General features: G+C 43.4%; 1 protein-coding gene across 3 annotated transcripts in view; it reads left to right on the top strand.

Annotated features, from left to right (window-relative positions):
• dnajc5ga (DnaJ (Hsp40) homolog, subfamily C, member 5 gamma a) overlaps nt 1-12,921 on the top strand; it is a 71,582-nt gene extending 58,661 nt beyond the window's left edge. Inside the window, exons 5-7 of one of the 3 annotated variants that reach the window (XM_084314733.1) lie at nt 176-400; nt 4,997-5,036; nt 9,023-9,063. In XM_084314733.1, the coding sequence (XP_084170859.1) occupies nt 176-396 (221 nt within the window). In that variant the 3' untranslated portion in view covers nt 397-400; nt 4,997-5,036; nt 9,023-9,063. Of the gene's footprint in view, nt 1-175; nt 401-4,996; nt 5,037-9,022 lie in introns of all 3 variants that reach the window. The other 2 variants (XM_084314732.1, XM_084314734.1) reach the window with 2 other exon arrangements.
• Nucleotides 12,922-21,035: the final 8,114 nt, after the last annotated feature.

Below are 21,035 nucleotides of genomic sequence, written 5' to 3'. Positions count from 1 at the left end.
AAACACTCTTTTTGTGCTCTAATGCTCTCACTGCGAAATATGAATGTGGTTTTCATAGTGAGGTTCCCATAGCAACTGCCGGTGCCCGTTGCGCAGGTGACGCGTCTATTTTTTATTCTGATGTTCTTATGCGGAGCGCTATGTGTTGTGCATGTCTCTTCTTCTGATCCAACAGGGGAGAAGGTAATCATAGTCCAGCCCATACCTAGTCCTGGTTCAGAGGGCCCAGAGAGACCGCCTGTGGCCAGCCAGCCCATACCACTAGTCATGCCTCTGCCTCCTCCACCCGACCCCCAGACCAAGCCCCCCGTCAGTGGCCTGGCCGCTCTGGAGGACGTAGACTTCCTTGGCTCGGGTTCCGAAAACACTGGGGGAAAGTTACCGGAGTCGAAATGACACCGTAAGGGACCGCCTTCACTTGTGTCCTCATCCCGCTCCGTCTTGAGATCACCCCCTCCATCCTCCACCCTCCAGCATCGCGTCACTCATCCATGCTTGTCGACCATCAGTCTGTCTGTTTGCCTGTCTGCCTGCCTGCCTGTCCGTCCTGACTGAAGCGGAACTCCTGTTTTCCGTCCATCTCTGCTGTGCTTTCGCATCTTTTTTTTGAGAGCGTGTGTGATGTTGACGTGCCGGTCTGTGTGTGTGTCAACGTCTCTCTGTGCCACCCGCATGCCGTCAGTGTTGCATGAGGTCACCGTGCTCCGCTTGCTTCAGGTAACAGTGGATGAGTTGGATGACTTCACTTCAGCTTCTCCTGCACCCGTTTGTTCACTATTAGGAATTGCTTTGGTTGAGTTGGTAAGTATTTTGCGGTGGGGATTCCTTGGTCATTCCGGGTCATTCTCAAACCGGTCAAGTGTGTACTCTCACAAACTTTGACGGTGTAACTAACGTCTGTTTACAAACGCTCCCAGCTGCTAATCTCATTAACCAGGGCTGACTGGCAGTGTTTACTGCTTAATAACACTGTACTACCCTGTTACACCCTCAACATGGCGAGACGGGACATGCTGTTTGCTACTGTTTACTTTTGGTTTTGGTTTGGTTACTTCAGTAAACAGCCTGTGGACATGTTGGCCCATGTTGTAAATATCCTGTAGTTTGTTTACTAGGTATATTGGCCCATGTTGTGAACAGGCATCCCTCTGTAGAATCTCTGTCGTCAAACAGCCACCTCTAGGCGAAAAAGCGCCGTTTGGTATTTCACCTAGTTTACCTTTTCTGTTTGTCTAATGTGTGGGTTAGAGTTTAGTAACTTATAGTGTGGATTTCTCCCAACCTTTTTTGGCAGAGCCCGAGGTGTGAAGTACCAAGTTAGGCTATTTTGCTTCGAGGTCGTTGTTTAACGGCATTGCAGATTCTACCTAAGGTCGAGGCAGTAGATTTGTAATAGTAGATCTCTGAATTTAAAACCATCTGCCGTCGGTAGATATCTACTGGTCATGAGTCATGCATGCATCTCACAGACCTGTCTGTCTGTCATCCTCACAGACCTGTACTGTCTGTCTGTCTGTCATCCTCACAGACCTGTACTGTCTGTCTGTCTGTCATCCTCACAGACCTGTACTGTATGTCTGTCTGTCTGTCCTCATCCTCTCACAGACCTGTCCTGTCTGTCTCTGTCATCCTCACAGACCTGTCCTGTCTGTCTGTCTGTCCTCATCCTCTCACAGACCTGTACTGTCTGTCTGTCCTCAAGTTTCAAGTTTCTTTAATAGTTGTCATACAGAAGTACAGAATACTTTTATACAAAATGCTTCTTACTGTTACGCTCCAGAGACTGTGCTAGACAAGATAAGTATCAAATAACATAGTATAGCATGTAAATTAGAAGTAGAAAATGAGGTCACAGTGTTCAGTATAGACATATGTACAATGTTCGATGCAGAATAGACGTAACTGAGTTACCATATAATATACAATACTATGCAGTGTACTAATATACAATACTATATAGTGCAAAGCAGAAATGGATGAGGTACAATTTAGGTACAATTTACAGTAAGGTGTACGAGTTGTAGTGCAATCCTTTATCAATAAATATAAAGTGTGGGGAGTGGGTGCTACAGTGTGTTTGTTTAAAGTGAGTGTGTGCGTGTGGATGTGTGTGCTATGTGCGTTTGATGGTTGTTGTGTAGTGTTCATTGTTCGTTGAGCAGCCTGATGGCCTGGGGATAGAAGCTTCTTCTGAGTCTTTCTGTGCTCGCCTTGAGACTCCGGTATCGCTTGCCTGACCGCAGCAGTTCAAAGAGGCAGTTGTTCGGGTGACTGGAGTCCTTAATGATTCTCTTAGCCTTGCCCCTGCACCGCTTGTTGTAAATGTTCTGGAGGGTGGGGAGCCCCCCTCCAATTGTGCGTTCGGCTGAACGTGTCACTCTTTGTAGTCTGCTACGGTCTTGTGCAGTGCTATTCCCAAACCAGGAGGTGATGTTGCCAGTCAAGATGCTCTCTATTGTACATGAGTAGAAGTTCTTAAGGATCTTCTGACTGACTTGGAACTTCCTTAGGTGCCTGAGGAAGTAGAGGCGTTGTCGTGCCTTCTTCACAACACTGTCAATGTGTGTGGTCCATGTCAAGTCCTCGGATATGTGGGCTCCGAGGTACTTAAAGCTGTTCACTCTCTCAACCGGTGCCCCGTCGATGCTGAGGGGGCTGTAGTCCTTGACCCCCGACCTCCTGAAGTCCACAATCATCTCCTTTTGTTTTGCTGACGTTCAGGGAGAGGCTGTTTTCCTGGCACCATCCCGCCAGGACCTTGACCTCTTCCTCTCACAGACCTGTCCTGTCTGTCATCCTCACAGACCTGTCCTGTCTGTCTGTCTGTCCTCATCCTCTCACAGACATGTCTTGTTGTCGTTCTCTCCAACATCAACTCATACTACTCTACAAAACGTGTATTTCTTTTTACATTATAGGAGTATGTTTGAAAATGTTCAACTGAAGTACTGTGATTTAACTGAACAGTAACTGGTGTGTCTGTGACTCTGTCTGTTGGTGATCATGCCTCATCTGTCTCTTATAACTAACACCATGTACTCGTTTTTAGATTTTAGACAACCTCATGGTATTATTTGCTCTGTCGCTGGAATGTGCTTTGTAATTTTCTGTTGCACAATGGGTAGAGCAAGGCACTAACACTGCCAGGGTTAGGGGTTCCATTCCCTGTATAGCTCAATGGGTAGAGCAAGGCACTAACACTGCCAGGGTTAGGGGTTCCATATACAGTGCCTTCAATATAGTCTGTGCAGGTTAGATAACCACACATCACCAGAGGGTATGTGTGGAGTATCCTACTAGTTCAGCTAGTGAGCAGGTCACACTGTATCCTACTAGTTCAGCTAGTGAGCAGGTCACACTGTATCCTACTAGTTCAGCTAGTGAGCAGGTCACACTGTATCCTACTAGTTCAGCTAGTGAGCAGGTCACACTGTATCCTACTAGTTCAGCTAGTGAGCAGGTCACACTGTATCCTACTAGTTCAGCTAGTGAGCAGGTCACACTGTATCCTACTAGTTCAGTTAGTGAGCAGGTCACACTGTATCCTACTAGTTCAGCTAGTGAGCAGGTCACACTGTATCCTACTGGTTCAGCTAGTGAGCAGGTCACACTGTATCCTACTAGTTCAGTTAGTGAGCAGGTCACACTGTATCCTACTGGTTCAGCTAGTGAGCAGGTCACACTGTATCCTACTAGTTCAGTTAGTGAGCAGGTCACACTGTATCCTATTGGTTCAGCTAGTGAGCAGGTCACACTGTATCCTACTGGTTCAGCTAGTGAGCAGGTCACACTGTATCCTACTAGTTCAGCTAGTGAGCAGGTCACACTGTATCCTACTAGTTCAGCTAGTGAGCAGGTCACACTGTATCCTACTAGTTCAGTTAGTGAGCAGGTCACACTGTATCCTACTAGTTCAGCTAGTGAGCAGGTCACACTGTATCCTACTAGTTCAGTTAGTGAGCAGGTCACACTGTATCCTACTGGTTCAGCTAGTGAGCAGGTCACACTGTATCCTACTAGTTCAGTTAGTGAGCAGGTCACACTGTATCCTACTAGTTCAGCTAGTGAGCAGGTCACACTGTATCCTACTAGTTCAGCTAGTGAGCAGGTCACACTGTATCCTACTAGTTCAGTTAGTGAGCAGGTCACACTGTATCCTACTAGTTCAGTTAGTGAGCAGGTCACACTGTATCCTACTGGTTCAGCTAGTGAGCAGGTCACACTGTATCCTACTAGTTCAGTTAGTGAGCAGGTCACACTGTATCCTACTAGTTCAGTTAGTGAGCAGGTCACACTGTATCCTACTAGTTCAGTTAGTGAGCAGGTCACACTGTATCCTACTGGTTCAGCTAGTGAGCAGGTCACACTGTATCCTACTAGTTCAGCTAGTGAGCAGGTCACACTGTATCCTACTAGTTCAGTTAGTGAGCAGGTCACACTATCCTACTAGTTCAGCTAGTGAGCAGGTCACACTGTATCCTACTAGTTCAGCTAGTGAGCAGGTCACACTGTATCCTACTAGTTCAGTTAGTGAGCAGGTCACACTGTATCCTACTAGTTCAGTTAGTGAGCAGGTCACACTGTATCCTACTGGTTCAACTAGTGAGCAGGTCACACTGTATCCTACTAGTTCAGTTAGTGAGCAGGTCACACTGTATCCTACTAGTTCAGTTAGTGAGCAGGTCACACTGTATCCTACTAGTTCAGCTAGTGAGCAGGTCACACAGAGCTTCGTATTCCCTGCAAATGTGTAATTTTGTTTTTGCAAACCTGCCGAAGTTGGTTTTCCTGTGGGGTCATACTAAAGATGCACTAATGGCATTATAAATAGCTTTGGACAAGTGTTCACCAAATGTCCTATAGATTGTTATACAGTATTATAGATGATATACTCTTTGCTAAACCCTGTTGCTTTGTTTCTATGCTGCACCCTGATGGACGGACGGATGGATGGATGGATGTGTGTACTGTATGATGTCATCGTCTCCTCCTTCAGGAAAGTGAGAGTGTGGATGAGCCTCGACAGCCGGGGGCAGGTAGGTGACATACTAGTGTACTAGAGTCTATAGTATATCATCTATCTGACAGTCTATTGTCTAGTAACTAGACAATAGACTGTCAGATAGATGATATACTACATATTAGAATGGCAGGTAGGTCACATACTAGTGTACTAGACAATAGACTGACAGGACAAGTATATGACAAACTAGTGTACTAGATACTAGACTGACGGGTAGGTGACATACTAAGGTGTAGACTACCACATGCCTCCTCCGATACATGTGGAGTCGAAACATTTAAATTGGGTGGCGCAGTGGACATTGCGCTCGTCACCAACGCATGAGACACCGGGTTCGACTCCGGCTGTCGGCGTTGCCTCCGGCTTGGGCCGGCCGTCATACTAAAGGCCCTCCCATAGTCGAGCAGACTGTACACAGCAACTCCGCGGAGGTCCGCGCGGACTCAAAGGGAGTCAAAGCAGACCCACAGCAGAGTGCAAAGTGCGAAGCGCCTATTTTCTGACGCGCGGACGTCCGCTGAGATCAAAAGCTCAAAGAGTCCGTGCGGACCTCCGCGGAGTCTGCTCTGTGTACAGTCTGCTCGACTATGGGAGGGCCTTAACTCAATTGGCAGAGTTAGCGGGTGGAAGTCGATGGGTGGTAATCTGGACGTTGTGGACAGAGACTCCTACAGGTCGGTTGGGGGACGCCTGCACAGCAGAGACAGGAAAATGGCGGGGGTAGTGTGAGCCTCCCATACGTTACACCTCGCCAAATGAGAGTCCGCGCTGGCAGGTGAAAAGATGTGACAGGCTGCCTCCACATGTATCGGAGGAGACATGTGATGCAAGGCTTCTATCCTCCCTACAACCGGCCAGTGGGGGGCATATACGAGCAACGTTCAATACAGCGGAGGGAAGAATTGGCTGTATTTTCTCCCATCCCAATTTTAGTCGTTATGCCAATTGCCCCCTCCCCTTCCTGGTCGTTGCGCGCATTTGCCCCCTACTTGCCGGTCTAGGGAGCCCTGAAGTCTATCATATGCTTCCTCCGATACATAGGAGACAGCCAGCAGCCTCTTTTCACCTGACAGCGAGGACTCTCATTGGGTGAGTGTAACGCGTGGGAGGATCACACTACCCTCACCAGTTCCTTCCCTTGCTGTGCAGGCGCCCTGACCGACCTGTAGGAGTCGCTGTTTACAACGCCCAGGATACCACCCACCGGCTTCCCACCCGCTGACACTGCCAATTGTGTCAGTATGACGACCGGCCAAGCCGGAGGCACCGCTGACAGTCGGATTCGATACCAGTGTCTCTGCGGTGGTAGACAGACGCTTAGTCCGCTGCGCTACCTGGCCGCCCAATGCATTTACATTTTAAACTCAAAATGTCATACAACCGTGATTTTTGTTGTATTTTGGGTGCATGTTGATTGTGCACCTTTTTTGACAATGTACAGACAACAAGGGTAAGCTTGTTCAGCTAGGCTAGGGATGGAGGTTATTGGCAGATTTTGACCCTGACATTAATACATCTGGAGATAAAAAAAAACATGTTTGGTTACAGCAGGGTACATAAGTATATATGGAGATAAAAACATGTTGGGTTACAGCAGGGTATAGTATATATGGAGATCCACCTCCACTGAACGTGACGTCACCCGAGCCATGGTTGATTGATTGAAAACTTTATTAACAGATTGCAGAATGGGTACAGTACAGCTCATACATACAATTGTTAAGGGGATGCAGACCAGATAAAGTCTTTCGTCTTGTTTACATCAGGGTCTCCCATTTTCAATTCATCATGGTTCTGAGCTTGATCGCCGTCAACACAAAGGAGGACCAGATTGAGGCCAGTTGACTGGGTCTGGTGAGCGATGGATACTGTGGGTGTGGCTTGCATAACAGCCCCAGTCAACCACTGTTGTCAAACCTGGTCAGTGATTGGTGCATTGAGTAAAGTTCTTTCAGCGGGCATCTATTGGTGCCAGAGCCGTCCAATAGGAAAAGCAAGACACTGAAGCCAGTAAGAGATCAAACGTACTGTGACTTGACCAGCATACAGTAAAGAAACAGAAGGTCAATATATAGCCTGCTGCATGATAGGTTAAGATAAATCTGTATTCAAATGCAGTGTTTGACCCGAGGAATCTGTGTGATAAAGCCTGAACCCCTCCTGTTCAGCCTGTACATAAATGACCTGCCTTCTGTCTGCTTTGGCTCCCTAGTCCAGATGTACGCGGACGACAGTCAGTTATGGCCCATGGGGACATTAACGTGTGTTGTCGGACCTTACAAATCATTTTGATTTGATTTTGATGTATGTACATGCCAAAAACAAAGCAGAAGCGGCAAGAGTACTTAACACAACCATGATGCAGGTAGTTCAATGGCTCACTGACTGTTGCCTCCACCTGAATGCATAGAAGACCATCTGTATGTTCTTTGAAAAAATATCATCTAATACACCTGATCCAGATGTTTTTGCTGCTGGAGAGAAGCTCCCAAGTGGTGACCAAATGTAAATATCTTGGAATCATCCTAGATTGCAACCTCACATTATAAAAAAAAAAAGAAAAAGTGTCTGAACATTGAAGCAGCAACACTGTACTTGCAATGCCATCATCATGTCACACCTTACGTACTGTATTACCAGCTGGACCCAGGCCTGTAAAACAACTCTAGCACCCATTAAATCTGTCTACAAACAGGCTCTGAAGGTTCTGGACCAGAAGCCTATCCGTCACAACCACTGCAATATCCTTGACAAGCATGCCCTCTTGAGCTGGGACAACATCATGAAGTTAACTGATGCCTGGTCTTTAAAATCCTCCATGGTCTTCTAGCCCCACCTCCACTCTGAGCAGCAGGTTCACCTGAACTGTTGTACCGGGTGATTTGGCTGTTCCACTAAGGAAAAGCACATTTGGCCAGTCAGCCCTCTCCGTGAGAGCTGCTAAGACCTGGAACTCCATACCAATTTACATCCGCAATATTGAAACACACAGATCATTCAAACACAATCTCAAAACATGGTTAAGAAATAACTACACATGGGAACACAACAGCCCTTCAGAACCCCAACCCTGTCTGCTTGCTTGCCCACATGTACATGTATGATCGTGTGTACCTAATATGTCGTGTCATTGTCTGTACATATTTTGCATGATGTGTTTTTAACCTGTTCTTAACCCTTTCACTGCCACACGACAGAAGGTTAACCCTTTACTATCGCACAACCGACGGCAATGCTCCATCATTAGCTCCGCATCCGTGGAGCTAATGATGCTAATGATGGAGCATCGCCATCGGTTGTGTGATAGTAAAGGGCTAACCTTCTGTATTGTCACAGTGAAAGGGTTAACCGGCTGTCGTGTGGCAGTGAAAGGGTTAATTAACTGTCATATATATATGTTATGCTTTATTTATTAGCTGCTTTTTAACCAGGCCCAGGGACAACAGTTGATAAATGTGCTTTGGCTAACACTGTCTCACACGTTTAAATAAAGCCTAAACTGAATGAAGAAGTGTATACATGTATTATTCTCTTGAGGAAATATTGGAGGTACAGTAGATGTTTAGCCCATTGCTTGCAGCCGTCATAATAGATTAAAACCATGTAGGGATTGGAGCAAGCGTTGCTTATGATCATGGTAGTACATGTACACGCATTCAGGGTTTGGACATCCAGGGTTGTCCGAGAACAACCTTCTGGGTCTGCTTTCATGTTGTAGGTCTCTATCTTTTATTGAATTTTTATATCTGGGACATTCTCTGATACCAATGCTTTATTTTAGTCTGGTAGTTTTCACTGCTCTCTTCTATTGTATGGATCTTTCTCCCACTCTCAGTCTCTTGTCTCTCTCCCTCCCACTCTGTCTCTTTGTCCCCCCCCTCTTTCTCCCTCCCACTCTCAATTAAATTCAATAGGCTTTATTGGCATAACATTTGACATGTGTTGCCAAAGCACAATAATTACTGTCTCTGTTTCTCTTTCTCTCCATCTCTCCATCAGGAGTGCGATGCCCTATCGTGATCCAGCCGCATTCCACCGCAGCCAGCGCCCCAGATGCCCAGCAGCCCATCCCCATGCCCCAGCCCTGACCCACCTTGCCCTGCTCTGTCTACCTGCCAGACGGCACCCCTGAGGCAGCCACCAGGACCACCCTGAGCCCCCTTCCTGAAGCTCGGCTCACAGATGTCCCTTCAAAACAACTAGCCAATTAGATGGCTATAGGTTAGCTGTCCATCGTCCATCAGTGGAAGTCCCTCCCTTTTTCCAGCTAGCCAATCCAAGCCGGGCTAAGTAGCAGTTTGTCTGTTGCTAAGCTGGTTGCCTGTTCTCTCCCTCCCTCCATTTCTCCTTCCAGCTTGCCAATAAGCCCCGCCAACAGGCTAGTTCTGACTGGGCAAGCTGTTGCTTGTGGCCAGGCGAGCTGTCAATCATCCACACCAGGACTTCTTATCAGCCTGTGTCAGTCAGTCCATACCCCCCCCTCTCTAAGGCTGTGACACAGGTCTGACCAATAGGAGGACAACAGGAAGTGACCTAAAGGCACGGAACCTTTTAATAACTTGTTAGTTGCGAGTATGATGAGGCCTGACTGAGCTCATCTCTCAACCATCTTTCTTGCTCTCTTTATCTCTCTCTTTCTCTTCCTCTGTTGCCCCTCGCGTCTCTCTGTCTCTCTCCCTCCGTCAGGGTGTGTATATGGGTGCCCCACCCAGACAGTGGTGTGTGTGGGACTGGTCCCTGCGTGCTGTGGTCGGGGCCGCCCTGTGGAACTTCAAGTCTGATTGACAGTGTGTGTTTTAACTAAGCATTTCATGGTCTGAGCCAAAACCTGGAGCCTGGGACTACAGTGTGGATCAGGAGCAGAGAAGAAAGGCTTCCTTCCCCTAATGTGCATGCAATACACCCACATGCATGCCCCCTACTGTACAGCACACACACATGCACTGTCTATTTCAACATCTCCTATTACACACACAAACACAGTCTTCAAAGGACAATGAAACAAAACAAAACAATATCAGTGAAGCCTGTGGATGAGAAAAAGTAAACTCACATTTGATGTTAACAGGAAAATCCATGTACATTTCAATCTACATTGTTTGGAGATGGGAAAATCCATATACATTTCAATCTACAGTATATTGCCAGTTTGTAATATGCGCCATTTTATATTTTGTACCAGTCACAGTGACCGTATGTTAGACCAAAGCCCAAACGCCCCGTTTCACAAGCCAAGATGCCCCGTTTCACCTGCCAAACACACGAGGAATCAGTGAAATATATTGTGTATTTAAAAGATAAGGTCGGTGATGTAATTGAAAAGCATTTTCCTGTTGTGAACATAGTTTACGAAAGGACCAAAATACATTTCCTCTACTTACAAGCATGGTCCGTCCAGCCAACCCCAGATTATAGCTCATGTCCAGAAGTCAAAGAACTCTATTGTCACAGAGACGTACTGCTGTCGTCAGTATAAGTCGTCATTGCGATGAACACGGGCGGTGAACGTCTTCCTGGAACTATTATGAAGTAGCAGGGATCGCTTCAGAAGTACCATATTGTGTCCATTATAACACAGGACTTCTTTCCTAGAAAGAAATCTGAAAAGGGGGTATTGTTTTATTTATTTTAAAAGTCATACATTCACAACAACAGATGTGTCTTGAGTGCTGAGAAACTGCCATCTAGCATGGGAAATGGCAATGAAAATGTTTTGGATTATTTTCTCCCGCCGACTGTCGAGCAGCCAAGTAATATGTTTGAAGATAATGTAATGTTTGAAGAGTCAAATACAATTATTTTCTTTTATAAAAATAAGATTTGGTCTTCAAAAAAAGTATTTTTCCAAAAATGAGTCTTGAAACCAATGCGGTAGTACCAGTTCAGGCAGATTAGAAGGAATCACTTGTCAGTTTTTGACCAGCAGTGGAGTTCTATGACTTCTGGATACTAGCTATGATCTGGTGTGTGCTGGACTTGTAAGTCGGCGGAAAACCATCGTAGGTTCTTGTCCTTTCGTGAGCTATGTTGACGATGGGAAAGAAGAAGAATGACTGCTGCCTTTTATCTGTTTTTTTTAAGCAGCGTGTATCATCATATGCACTCTGTGCACTGTCATACTGAGGTGCAGGTCAGGTCTGTCTTATGTGGGGTTAAAGACGGCTCACCAGACCCACGTCACGTTGTGGGATGAGTAATTCACAAAGCAGGATTAGCAAGTTTATACTTGAAATATTCAACTAGGTCAGGTTTAGCAGTGTGATTCAGTCCATATTGATAATATTATGAACAAAATATCACACGTTGTTTAGTGAACATTATTGAGCCAACTGCATTTTCTTGCTTTGTGAAATGCCCATCCGTATTACGGAAGCGTATTGCTGCCACACCAGGGGGGAAAAAAAATCCGTATCTTGATAACTTCTTGTTTTAACATAAAACGTTTCACGTTATAACGTGATAACTTCTTGTTATAAGATAAAGGTTTCACGTTATAACTTCTTGTTTTAACATAAAACATTTTTTTTTTTTCCTGGTGTGGCAGCAATACGCTTCCGTAGTATGGACTTACTATACACTTAATGTAAAATAATTTTATCATTTCATTGACCATTGCTTTTTTGGTGAGGTACCCCTTTAAAGTAAATTCAGCCTGAATGACACCTTGTTATTGTTAACACTCATTGAAACCAAGAGGCACCATTAGCAGCTACTTGCAGGTCATATAATGTGGAGGCGTCTCTTCCAGCTGTATTTGTGCTTTCATTCTAAAGCCCTTCATCCCTCTACTGTGTTGTCTAGATAGAATGAGAGAATCTGAACTAGATTAATATGAAGAGCATGGGTCAATGTCGTCACATTGGAAGATGTCCTCCCTCGTTACCACTGGGAGAGTGGTACCACTGGGTTACCATTGTAAGAGGTAGTGTTTCTCAGTGCTGAAGAACTTCATTGAGAACGTTGGGCCTGTGACCAATCCTCTTAATATTATTCTAGTTTAGAATGTTGGGCCTGTGACCAATCCTCTTATTATTCTAGTTTAGAATATTGGGCCTGTGACCAATCCCCTCATTATTATTCTAGTTAGGAACGTTGGGGCTGTGACCCATCCTGTTCTTATTATTCTAGATTAGAACATTGGGGCTGTGACCCATCCTCTTATTATTCTAGATTAGAACATTGGGGCTGTGACCCATCCTCTTATTATTCTAGATTAGAACGTTGAGGCTGTGACCCATCCTCTTCTTATTATTCTAGATTAGAACGTTGGGGCTGTGACCCATCCTGTTCTTATTATTCTAGATTAGAACGTTGGGGCTGTGACCATCCTCTTCTTACTATTCTAGATTAGAACGTTGGGGCTGTGACCATCCTCTTTTTACTATTCTAGATTAGAACGTTGGGGCTGTGACCCATCCTCTTATTATTCTAGATTAGAACGTTGGGGCTGTGACCCATCCTCTTCTTACTATTCTAGATTAGAACGTTGGGGCTGTGACCCATCCTCTTATTATTCTAGATTAGAACGTTGGGGCTGTGACCATCCTCTTCTTACTATTCTAGATTAGAACGTTGGGGCTGTGACCCATCCTCTTATTATTCTAGATTAGAACGTTGGGGCTGTGACCCATCCTCTTATTATTATTTTAGAATCTGAACAGCAAACATCATGTTGACTGATGCTTGATTGTAGGGCTGAGCAGTAAACTGGCCAAAATGTCATATAACAATGTCTTATTTCTGTCAGCATAGTGATATTTTGGTTTTCCCAGTACAAATTATGATGTGATGTGTTAAAAAAATATATATATAATTGGGTACTTTTTATAGCAGTATTATGGTTTCATTCAAGGAAATCTGTTGGATCATTTGCATTACATTCGTTTATTTTTTTTTATATATATATTTCTTTTTATATATAATACTGCTGCAATGTCCAATTTCTACATGGATTGGATCCATGACCATATGCTTTTTTCAAATCCAGTATACCTCCCAGCCCTACTTTATAGGAATACTTAGAAAGCACGGTGACACCTACCACCAAAGATGATTCATAGATTGAGACAATCCTACTTCTGAAGGTTTCTGTTCCTACAGCTGCCTGCTGTAGAGGTTCCTTCACTTCCTCATCCGTGTTCCCATCCTTGTTTTTTCAAAACGTCTCTGTGATGATGTCATAGTACAGTTTCACTTAAACCACATTTCTTTGAATCTTAAAGGGACAGTTAAATTTTTTTTAATATCAAGTGGTATGAAATGTAGTACCACCATTAACCAGTATACCAGTAGTATAACCATTAGCTGACTTACTGAGTCCCATAGTCAGAGCTGGGTTCCGAACAAACCGGGAAGCTTCAGACGACCAGCATGTGGCATCTTGAAACTAAAACGTTTGAATCCACACCACAACATGCAGACAAAGGTTTTAACCATCCACAACAGAAAACGGCGGTCCTCATGCATTTCCTATGCTTCATTCTTCTCTCAGACTGATGTGATGTCTAGCCCCAATCCTTATGGACTTACTACACACTTATGTATACAAACTACCCTTTTAAAGGGACACTTCACCAAAAAGAACAATGCTGATTTATTTTGCACATAATTTCACACACATCCAAAAAACACTAAACCGTTTTACACACATTCATTTAGTTTGACAGCACAGAGTAAATTAGTTTGAATATGGCCCCCAGTGATGTCATCTGGGATATTGGATCCTTGTTTTGCGTTAATTACAGCACCATGAAATTATGTAAATGAAACAATAGCAATACCTTGTCTTATAGAGACTGCTACCTTATAATTTCATTGAGCTGTACTTTGATCAAATTGGCATTGTTGAAGTGGCCCTTTATACCAGGGGATAGAGTGGTGAAGTGGCCCTTTATACCAGGGGAAGTGGCCCTTTATACCAGGGGATAGAGTGGTGAAGTGGCCCTTTATACCAGGGGAAGTGGCCCTTTATACCAGGGGATAGACTGCCTCTGTGTGGTTTCTCACATAGTAGCCACGACAGTTCACGCCACATAGAAGTACATATTGCCGGCGTGTTCTACTCTACACAGGGTTCAACTAATGGTACTCGTCTACAAGGGCTTTTCTAAGGTCTTGTGTGTTGTAACATAGGGGTATAGGTTTACAGGATTCGTTAGGGTATGGGGGATGGGCCAGCTATTATTATTGACATAATCAGTTGCCAGGCAGACGGTAAATAGTTAGTTGTAGAGTCTTGACTTGCCCCACCACACCTTCATATTGCGTTTGCGTGGTCTTCGTGAACGCTGATGGTTCCGAGCTGGCAAACTTCATGGCACCTTTAGTTTTGTCCGACCATTATCAAAGTGAATTATTAAACATAACCCATAATAAAGTTATTATTAAACATACCCCATAACAAAGTTAATATTACACATACCCCATAACAAAGTTAATATTACACATACCCCATAACAGTTAATTATTCGAAACACAGAAACTATGTCTTTAAGCCACTACTGTTTAACGAGTTGATGATGATGTTTTCTACTGCACACTACCAAAAATATTTGGTTTTGATTGTGACTGAACGAGCGGCGTCCAGTCAAAGTGCATAACGTCGCAACATTTCCCTGACTTTCCGACATAGTTTATCTGACCTGGTAGCTTGAAGCCTTTTTACAACGCATCGCCGTTTCCGGGTTCCCGTTTTGCGCTCTGATTGGCCAGGTCATGTGACATGAGCGCCAATCGTGGGACGGCAAGTTTCTACACTGGTTAAGCTTAGGCACTCTTCGAAGTTGGTTAAGGTTAGAGTTTGTCTTAAAGCGTGATGGCAAGTTCTTTCGCCGGTTAAGCTTAGGCACTAATTTCGAAGTTGGTTAAGGTTAGAGTTTGTCTTAGAGCATGGCGATAGAACGCCAGGTAGTTTGCAGGCTGGGCGACGCGGAAATGGGCAAACACGCTATTGGGCGCACATGTCACATGACCTGGCCAATCAGAGCGCCGGAAACGCGGATGTGTTGTAAAAAGGCTACACGCGACCTGGTAGACCGTTCACCTGATTGATTGATTGAACATTTTATTAAACAGATTTAATTTAATAGATTAATTAATTTATTAACAGATTGCAGAATGGGTACAATTCAGTACACACAAAAATTGTTAAGGGGATGCAGACCAGAGAAAGACTTTCGTCTTGTTTACATCAGGGTCCCCCATTTTCAATTCATCATAACATATATGACATACATGACATACAGATAGACAGTACTGCTACATCTAGACATTTATGACATACCAACTGCTATGGCTGACCTCGTAGACCAATCACCTGCTACGTCCGGGTTGGAAACGATATACTCAATGCCACATGAATGTGGTAATACTAATAGTTATGGTGAAGCAGACGTGACAAAATACTGTGGTCGGTTGAATAGGAGCCTGTTGCCTGTGAGAGGAGTCTTAACGTGAGGTCTGGAGAAGAGCTCAGGGGTCAAATGACCAATCACGCTCCAGTTCCTCTTGACATCTTAACTGATCACAGACCTGCTGCTGCGGGGTCTAAACTCACTGGAATCGGCGTTCTTGCTCTGAGATAGGAAAGCACCGAAAACCGATATCACTTTTCCACACAGAGTCCTACACTTTCAATATGGGGCCATTGCCGCTGAACATGAGAGACTCACATCGGTTTGGGGTCATTAGACAAAAACTATTAAAGGTGCTGTAAGTGGTATTTTTTGGTTAAAATATGTGCTAAATAGCTCTACATTCCAACAGCCATCACTTATATAGAGTGTTGGTCAGTAACATGGGTTTCCCAGTCCCTTCGCTCTGCAATAAACACAAAATAATTTTCTGGTATCCCGTTCTCACTTTATCCAATCAGGAGAGAGAACCCTAGATATTTTAACTTATTTCAAGAAATCTTGCCATGCCAAATTTGCTTACTGCACTAGTAGATTATTTTACTTGTTTCAAGGTCACATTTGCTTAAAACTAGTTTTTAGTTATTTTTGTAGAAATACCATTTTTGTAGTGTGGAGTTCTCTCTCCTGATTGGATAAAGTTGGAATGGGATACCAGAACATTTGTTCTCTGTATACTGCAGAGCGGAGGGACTGGGAAACCCATGTTACAGACCACACAATCTATATCAGTGACGCATGTAGACCACTTATTTGAGCAAATCTGGTCACTTTGCTTCGATTTCTGACAGACTAACTACACAGTGGTATCAGATTATAGTATTGCATGGCCACTTGCCAAATATTCTCTGATACCGATTATTATTTTAGCCTGGTATCAGACCAATACCAAAATACCAGTGTCCGTATCGGTGCATTCCTACTCTTGAGATACTAGGTAAATATGGGTAGTTGATTTTGTAGTATTGAATTTTTATTTTAGCTCCGTTGTTGAGGGTTTAAGCAGAAACATATAATTTTCAATATTATAAATTGTCACTGGAATGATCTGCACCTCTCGTCTGCTTTTCTGTCTTCGCCGTATCTAAACCCTCACTCCTCAATAGCCAAAAACCTTCTAGAAAATAACCTATTATTCCAAGTCTGTGATTTTTTTTTAAATTTTTATTATTATTTTTGAAACCAGGATAAACCAGTGCATTTGAAATGTAAACGTACGGCCATAGAGCATTGGAGTTATTATTATTATTTTTTTTATTATTTTCTAATTCTTAGAAATGCTGTAAATAAGTATCATAAAATGATAGTGTCACATCGTGCAAAATAAGGGTTGTTCCCAGAATCCTTGTTGTGAATGGAAATGTTTTAAGAATCAATGTGTGTTTAATATGTACATTTCCTTTTTTTCTTTGTCAAAAAGCAGAACTGGGTGAAAGGCAGTGTATTTGGCCTCTTGCTGAACTTTAATTCTCCCTTTTCAGAAGTGGGAACTCTTTTACAACGAAAAGCTTTCAATTAACATCTCACAAGGTTTGGGATATTTTTAGAAGCCTGTCCTATTGAACACTAATCAAATGTTCTTTTCTAATTCAAAAAGTTCACACAATGGTATTTTTGTTTCTGAGAGATGTGACTATCTTCTGTTAGCATCTCGTTAGCAATGTTAGTTGATGTACCAGGTGTGATGTGGGGAACTTGCTGGAAAAAAAGCAAATATGAAAGAAAGTAAATATACTCCCAAGTAAATGGGGTATGAGACGTGTAGTAGTAACAATAGCAGCAGTAGTAGTATTAGCAATAGTATTAGCAGTAGTATGAAACTTGAAGCAGCATCGTTATATATGTCAGGTCCTTGGCCTCCTGTCAATCTTTGTGTGAAGTTTCATCCAAATCGGATCAGAAGAGGCTTGATCACTGATCAATAGGAAAGGCTTGTGAAAATCGTGACTGTTCCCTTTTAAATGTTATTGTTCACAGCTTGCAGTCAGATGGACAACTTGAAAAAGATGTTGAAATAACACAAGATGTTTATCCCTAAAATATATACACACGCATGTAATAAATACTAAATACATTATGCATGTAATAAAACTAAATACATATGCATGTAATAAATACTAAATACATACACATTTAATAACATGATAAAGGGATGGTTCGGATTTTTATTACATTAAGTGGTATGAAAGACCAGTAATGCAATGACTATATAGCATCAAACATTCGCTTATTCAAGCCCGTGGTCGGGAGTTCTTCTCTGAGCAAACCACAGAAAATATAACAAGGATTGATCATCACGTCAGAATACCAGCATTTTATGCTCTGCTTGGTGTCAGACTTTGGTGCCAGTTCTATTTAAGCCTGTATTAAAATTCAAAATATACAAGCTATCTGAGGAAATATACATCAACCAATATGTCAAATGTTAACTAGTTAACAGAGCAACAATATGCCGAAGATTCTGACATCCGAGGTAATAACCTGTTTAAATGACTGGTCATAAACGAGGAGACTGCTGATCCCATTAAATTCAATGTCTGCTGAACTGAAGGTTTCCACACTTGGCACCAATGTATATTCACGTGCTAGACGATGACCCCTCTGTTAGATATTGATTACTTACTTTCAAGAATCAACTCCGTATTTAAACAGGAAACTTGATTTAGTTCTCCGATATAGTGCACGCACACTAGCCTTGCTCTCAGCTACACCTCTAGTCTGGGGTGAACGCGCAGCGTCCGCTCCTATGACGTAACCAGTGTGGGACGTCATTGATTGATTGATTGATTCAGTACACAACACCCTCCTCCTTTGATAGTTTCCTTGGAGTGGACCAGAAAGCTTCAGACACTGGGTTGCATAACATACATGTGTTAATCCACATCACAACATGCAGACAAAAGTGTTGAGTATCCACAGCGACTGACGTGATGTCTTGGAACACGGCCCCGGTGCACAGTCACCTTGTCACACTGGGACTTGTTGCAAGACATCACAACGGTCTGAATCGAGCAGAGGAAATGCAGGAGGACCACTGTTTTCTGTTGTGGATGGTTTAAACGTTTGCCTGCAGGTTGTGGTGTGGCTTAACACCTTTTTTGTTTCCAGACCCTGTTGGCTAACTGTCTGAAGCCTCCTGGTTCCGTCGGAACCCCACCAGAACTCCCACCACCACAACACTCAGCGAGTGAGCTAATGGCTATGCATCTATTCCACTACCGACACGTAACTTAATGTAAAAAAAAATTAGGGTAAAGACATTCAACTGTCCTTTTATTCTTTATTTTTTAGCCTTTATTGCTTTACCAGGATAGGCCCGTCACAGAGCAAGGATGGGAGAAGACATGGGGGGGAAGACATGCGGCAAAGGTCTCCGGGAGTCGAACCTGGGACGTCCGCGTTGCACTGCGCCACCCTGCCTTTTTAATAGTGACACAATAAATAAAAAAAGAATATTCCAACACATCTATGCGTTTCATGAGGGGCACCACATCCTGTGGGATTTCAACACATCTTTTATTTTTTTTTAAACAAGAATGTTCAGAGTGAATAGTAGAGAATTAGAATTCAGCACAGAGTATAGACTCCTAGTGTGTCAGTCAGTCGAGGGCTTGTCTCAATCTCACCACTACTCCTACTGAAGGGGACCGTTCTGTGACCGAAGTGAGTCAGGATGCTTTTTCTTTCATGCAAGTGTCATTGTCGACCATGGCTCATCGTGGACTTAATGTGTATTTATAAGACGAAATCCAAACTAATAAAAAAAAAGGGGGATTTTATAACTTATTGTCCCTTAGTGTGTGTCATTGTGCTCCTGAGTATGTGCACGTATGTGTGTATCTGCATGCACCTGATTTGAAGTTGTCAGAGGATTGATTGATTGAAAATTGTATTAACAGATTGCAGAATGGGTACAATACAGTACAGCTCAATACACACAATTGTTAAGGGGATGCAGACCAGAGAAAGACTTTCGTCTTGTTTACATCAGGGTCCCCCATTTTCAATTCATCATAACATATATGACACACACATGACATACAGATAGACAGTACTGCTACATCTATACATTTGACATACCAGATCTACAAATACAGTACTGTTTGTGATACAAAAATAGTCTAAAAAAGAGCATATACATTTGACGAAGAAACTGTACATTGGAGGTGGGTGGGGTGGAAACTGTACATTGGAGGTGGTTGGGTGGGTGGGTAGGCGGGGTGGGGTAACTGTACATTGGATTATCCACGAAACCTTACTTGGTCCCAAGAAGAGGGTCTTGTGTATTATTGGGTTTAATAGGACATTTACTGTACATTGGAGGGGGTTGGGTTTGGACATTTACAGGGGCCAGTTTTGAATTGCAGTCTCCCGTAGGTGCTCTTTGAGAGTGGTTATGAAAGTGGGTAGTGATTCACATTCCTTTACGTGGGTAGGGCGTTCCACATTGATATATGTGGCATAATTGCTAAACGTGTTTTGTCCTTTGTTTGAGCCGAATCTGGGTATCACATGATTTGTGGAGCTCCCTCTGGTGTTGTGGTCGTGGTATTCACTGACCTTTGGAAAGTAATTTACATGTACATGGGTACCTTAGTTATGTAGTGTATCTTGTAGACCAGGCCCATTGCAAGCTAGGATGTAAGCTAACTGTACTGTGATAATACACGAGTGCCTCTTTCATTTGATTCACTGTGTAACTCTGTTAACATCTGTAGTTATATGTTATAGCAGATAGTTTTCTGTTAAGAGTTAACGCAAAATGTGCAGATATAACTACCATTAAAGCACAAGGACTTGTTACAGAACCTAAAGAAATAAACGCGACATTCAAAGAGTTCTACTCCAACTTGTATAAATCAGAAACGACCTTCGATCAAAACAAAATGGACACATATCTTAATCAAATTAACCTCCCTAAACTTTCAGAGGATGACGCTAAACAGTTAGAAACACCGATCACACTAGATGAACTTAGGGAGGCCATATCTGAAATGCAAAGTGGTAGGGCTCCTGGAAGAGACGGTATCCCACCAGAAATGTACCTCTCTTGTTGGGACATAATTGGACCCTTATTACTAAATATGATTTTATACTCAGTCAATGAGGGGAACTTCCATAAACACGACAATATTGCACTCATAACAGTCCTCCTTAAAAAAGACAATGACCCCACCGAGTGCGGTAGTTATAGACCCTTAAGCCTCCTCGGAACCGATATCAAACTGTACTCTAAGGTATTAGCCATCAGACTACAAAAGCACATGACGTCTTTAATTCATCCGGACCAAACTGGCTTCATAAGAGGCCGCTTGATCACTGATAACATAAGACGATTACTACACGTACTAGATGCTAACAAGGACGACACCACACCTAAGGCGATGCTGTCCCTGGATGCAATGAAAGCTTTTGACAGGTTGGAATGGTCGTATCTATGGGCAGTATTAGAAAGGATGGGGTTAGGAAAAGGATTCATTGATATGATTAAAGTATTATACAAAGACCCATCGGCCATGATTACAACAGGTACAATCACCTCCGAAATCTTTCCGGTATCACGTTCTTCCAGACAAGGTTGCCCTCTTAGTCCCGGACTA

This window comes from Notolepis coatsorum (assembly GCF_963971535.1).
Source record: "Notolepis coatsorum genome assembly, chromosome: 5".
NCBI lineage: Eukaryota > Metazoa > Chordata > Actinopteri > Aulopiformes > Paralepididae > Notolepis > Notolepis coatsorum.
This window is presented reverse-complemented; position numbering and strand designations above follow the sequence as displayed.